This window comes from Habropoda laboriosa, unplaced genomic scaffold (assembly GCF_001263275.1).
Source record: "Habropoda laboriosa isolate 0110345459 unplaced genomic scaffold, ASM126327v1 scaffold110, whole genome shotgun sequence".
NCBI classification, from domain to species: domain Eukaryota; kingdom Metazoa; phylum Arthropoda; class Insecta; order Hymenoptera; family Apidae; genus Habropoda; species Habropoda laboriosa.
The window spans coordinates 526,031-530,845 of record NW_017100243.1 but is presented as its reverse complement, the minus strand read 5'-3'; the positions used below and the strand labels follow the sequence as shown (position 1 = coordinate 530,845).

Below are 4,815 nucleotides of genomic sequence, written 5' to 3'. Positions count from 1 at the left end.
TTTCTCTCCTTTTCGTTTACCTTGTCTTCTTCTTCTGGTTCGTCGTTGATGAATCTGTACAAAAATGATGAACCGTGGTGATCGGTGTGTATAAATCGTTCACGTCGATACGTGATCAGCGTTCAAGGCGTTCCCAAGGCGGCCAGTGGTGGTCACCTTGAACGCTGGTGCAACGTCGCCGAACTCTGGCTTGGCCAGCGTTATTCATCGTGATGCATTTTCATAATCCTAGCGATGGTCCACGTGGACCTAACCATCTAACGTCGGACGGCACGGATGTCTTTCAGGGGATGCACGAGTGCGTGTTGGTAGCTTGTTCCGGTGACGACAACGCCACTGAGAAGTCTGAGTCGAGGACCAGGTCGCTGACACAGCCGACGATCCCCTTCGTGTACCTGCCTCCTGTTGTCCTCACGATGTCCGGTGCACCACCTGTGGACATAAGGTGCGTACTGTTACTCTTAAATATTCAGACACTATACACGGTGTACCGTAATATGTGCACGTAACTTCTGTGGTGAACATACAATAATACGTTTGTCTTGTCTGACTACTGGAATTCATCGCTGAAGTTGTGTCCTCATATTATGATACACCTTGTATTAGGTGTACCATTTAAGTAATATTAGGTCATCCTGTAAATTCGTGCCGAAAGCGAAAAATATTTTAATGAAAATTCACGACATAATGGTCTTGCCGAAAAAGAAAAATGGAAAAAATGGTGCTTACGTTTCTTTTTAAGAAATTTAATGCTTCGTTGGGAATATTCGTCTAAATTATAAAATTCGACAGGAACTCATGGGATGACCTAATGAAAATTAATCGAAATTATGTCCAATTACTAATATTTACACACTTTCCTTTTGCACGAGAAATCATTCCATCCTCCCGTCTTCATACTTGATCTTCGTGCAATTTATAAAATGGAATTAAAAATTTTCTAACGTTATCAGTAACTTGGCAAATTGATAAAAAATCGAGGGGCCGTAAAGCTCGTCAAATTTCCCACGATACAATTATCTTCGAATCTGGCAATTCATTTAACGGAGGAAAGTAAACAGGGAGTGTTCGACAAGTTAAGATGCGCTTCCATAAATTTTCTGAGAGTGCGGCGATGTATCAAGCTGTTTCTTTACGAGTTCAACAGCTTAGCGGAAGTTGGCGAGAATTCGTAACGCGCTTCCGAGGATGACCCACTTGGTAATTTTGGTAATAACTCAAGGGCAGTTAAACGCGATTGTACAAGTTGGTTCTGCTACTGCAACTTGCGAGCAGTTAATCTTCGATACTTATGATTTTCACACGGAAACGCGACCCATACTATAAACCGTTCTTCCTATAAACTTTTTGATAGATATACGCTGTTATTTTCCAACTGTGAATATTTTAAGCGCTACAATTATATACTTCTCCAACAAACAGCTGCAGATTTTCTCGCCGAAGATTAATGGAAGAGAAAAATAAAACGCGCTACTTCTCATAGCTTCGTAGAAAATTCATGTTTGAAACTTTGTTTCCCGAACCAGTCGCAAAAATACAATACATCTTGCGACTTCGAGAGAAGAAATTCGAAATCACAATTAAAGGCCTTTAAACAAACAAAATTACTCCACGTTGAAGTCACTTACGTACGCTTCGTTTGCTTTTTTATGCGACAGTTTCTTCCAAAGAACGGTCAAAAAATTGTCTACCATGTTTCAATCTTTAACCTAGAATCTTGAAATTAAGAAACGAAAATTTCAAAATAAATACAGGATGCTTGAAAAGAAGTGTCGACACTTATGTGTAACTTGTTTTTAGAGAAAAAGAAGTGATAAGAAGTGTATTTTCTCTCTCTATTAGCTCTCGCTCTATGACAAACTCTTTGCACGTCTCTCTATCTCTCTAACTAAACTATCCTTCGTTCACGCAGCTTTCGCTCCAGGCCGAAACATTCGCACAAAAAATCCTATCACACGTCTATCTCATCAATCCAAGCACTCTTCTCATTCGCACCGCTATCTCTCCGATCGAAACACTCTCTCAACAACTAAATCCTATCATTCTCGCAATATTGCTATATCTATGCAAATCATCGGGAACTTTTTCCATGTATATCTCGTTTCAACAGTATCACACGCATACGTGTTTTCACGGAAATATTTCACTCACCGACATAAAGACCCGTGTCGGTGTTCAGCTGTCTGAGCTGTCCAGGCGACGATGCGGATACTCCTGTGCCGCTGTCGACAACCAGCGACGCCCACTGTTCGTTTCTAAAGAAAGATCCGTCAATTTCAGAAGGTTGGAGAACTCGATTACGAAGTTTTCATCGAATTAACAAACTCCGTCGATACACATCGTTACACAGGATAGGGGGAGAAGAGAAAGATGGGATTTTCTAACGGTGTTACCTGACTGCTCGTACACGGTGCCATAGATCATCGTCCAGTCTCGTTAAATTGTATCGTAGAACGGCTTCCCCGGAGCCAAGATTGTAAGCTAAAGTCAGGTAACCACGGTCCAAACCGAGTGCAAGAAAATCGTCGTTCTCGTCTCTTTGTTCTTGCGGATCCGCTTGTCGTCCGCTCCACAGCAGCAATCCGCTACTGCTGCTCGCTCGGAATCTCATGTTGATGTCCACCCTGTAGCTTATTATCCTGGAACAGGCGGATTTAGATGCGTTCAGAAGGACAGAGGAGGGTCTTTTGCACGTGAAGATGTAGGATCTCTGGGACGAAGGAAGGTTGAGATTTCATTGGTACGGAATGAAATGCTTCTGTTCGTTTCTATTTCTATCTCCGTGGAAATTGGAGTACATACTTCGTGGAAGTAGTAATATAATTGGGGTAATAAAAATTGTCGGAGAACGGAGGGAATTTTATGAGAATCATAAACGAGAATGCTAATTAGTAAAGTAGAAGATATTTAGGGTATGTTTTAACATTTCATACAGGATGATTCACCTTGACCAAACTCGAGGACTTGAAAAATTGCACGACTTTAATTACATTTCGGTTGCATAATTTTTTCATTTTTTTTTCATACTGAAATAGTTGCCGAGCAGCTGCTTCAAATTAATGTTAATTCATGATTCCGAAAGTGCAGTCTTTCTTATTTAAATATTTTTTTAAATTAGAGAGAGTTCTTCGCCTCTTTATTTCCATATTTCGATATGCGTTGGATAACATTTGATCAAATAACACCTGGTACAATCCTGGAAGAAGAAAATCTGCAGAGAATTGCACAATGTTTTCCTACCTCCTCATCGTGTCCGCGTCGTTGTAATGAAGATAGCTCTCGCTTCCGGAAAAACTGGGCACGGATCTCTCGAATTGCGTGCCAACGTTCTGCTTCGCCGCGGATCCATCGAGAATAGTGTTGTCGTCCGGCGCTGGACACGGATGCGGCATGCCAGGACGACAGCGACACGTGAACCGATCTCGAAGAGGGCGACATTCCGCGTCTCCGCAGGGTCTTGCCTCACACGCGTGGCCGCAATTCCCGACGTTCACTCCACCCAGCGCCTCGGCGAGAATTCCAATCTGTACAACGTAATCGCTTTGTTAATGAGGATTAACACTCGCGACAGCTCGTCGCGATAAATTATCTCTACGTCGCTGGATTACTCTGTACTACGAGTCTCTCCTCGATTATGATCGTAACGACGATTTTCAGCATGAAAGAAAGTTAAGTGGTCTGTCTCGTTCAGACTAAAATACCAACAACGGAGTAATTTTCATTAATTTTGACAAATGAATCGGGTGCGCCAACAATGGAAAAATGTTTAATTTAATTAGCATTTTAATTTCTTTGGGAATTTAATCTACTTTCGCGTCGTCGTGAAAATTGAGTAAAGGTTTGTCTGATTTCGAGCTGAGAAGAAAGTTAAGCGAGTTGTCTCCTTCAAATTACGGTACGATTAATGCAATTTTAATTGACAGTTTCTTTTCTTTTTGCTTTGTCAAAGAAGTAAAGGGGATTAAGCTTTCGAGATATAAATATTTTATAGTTGTTTGTGTTGTTAATAGTGAAGTCCATCAAGAAGGACTACCTACTTTCTCCATTTGTTCAAAAATTCAACAGCAATCGTCTATAAGCTAGGTTTTTCATGTCCACACGATGTGATTCAAAATTAAAGAGCTACGACAAGCAATATACGTTGACCTATACTACTTGCCTGATTAACCTCCTGCCTATTCCACTTTCCCGACGAGACTTTAACTTGTACTACTTGCCTGACCATGTCAGCGATCATACTACTCGTCGACTTACAGATTCAACCAGCATTGATCGAGTGGTCTGACCAAACTACTATTTATACTACTAGGCCAACAGAATTCCTGGTTGTACTACTTGCTCAACAACAATTTCCTCTTATTTGCTTCTATTTTTCGCACAAATGGACTCTACGGGTAGAGTATTTTTATTGTTTAATTTCATTTTTCAACTATCGGTCAAATTTTAATCTGCTCTTTCTGTAAAATTTATATTCCGAGTTACATACGTCATTATTAACGTCAAACAGCGTCGCGATAACTAATTACGTTTCTCAGTTAAGGCAATTTCATAATTGCACACATTGGCAATACTATTATTATGTACTACTATTAAAATTTTCCAATTGGAAGACTAGTTACGCAATTATTGCTAATTTCAGCGGTATTAGAACGACGTTCGCGAGTCGCACGATCGCACTTTGTTGCGTTCTAGTTCCCAGGTGGCAATTGCAGTTACCGGAGGAATATTCGCGAATTTATAAGTAGGCGATAGTTCTTTCGCGATAAAGGGGAGCTGGGCGAATGTAATAAAAGCGCAAGCTGCACCGGGCTGGAT

General features: G+C 40.9%; 1 protein-coding gene across 1 annotated transcript in view; it reads right to left on the bottom strand.

Moving 5' to 3' along the window:
* LOC108572105 (pikachurin) overlaps positions 1–4,815 on the bottom strand; it is a 272,858-nt gene continuing 268,043 nt past the window's right edge. The window contains exons 11-14 of the mRNA XM_017934297.1: positions 3,241–3,524; positions 2,394–2,639; positions 2,152–2,255; positions 1–432 (exon numbers count right to left, since the gene is read on the bottom strand). Coding sequence (XP_017789786.1) covers positions 284–432; positions 2,152–2,255; positions 2,394–2,639; positions 3,241–3,524 — 783 coding nt within the window. The 3' untranslated portion in view covers positions 1–283. The remainder of the gene's footprint in view (positions 433–2,151; positions 2,256–2,393; positions 2,640–3,240; positions 3,525–4,815) is intronic.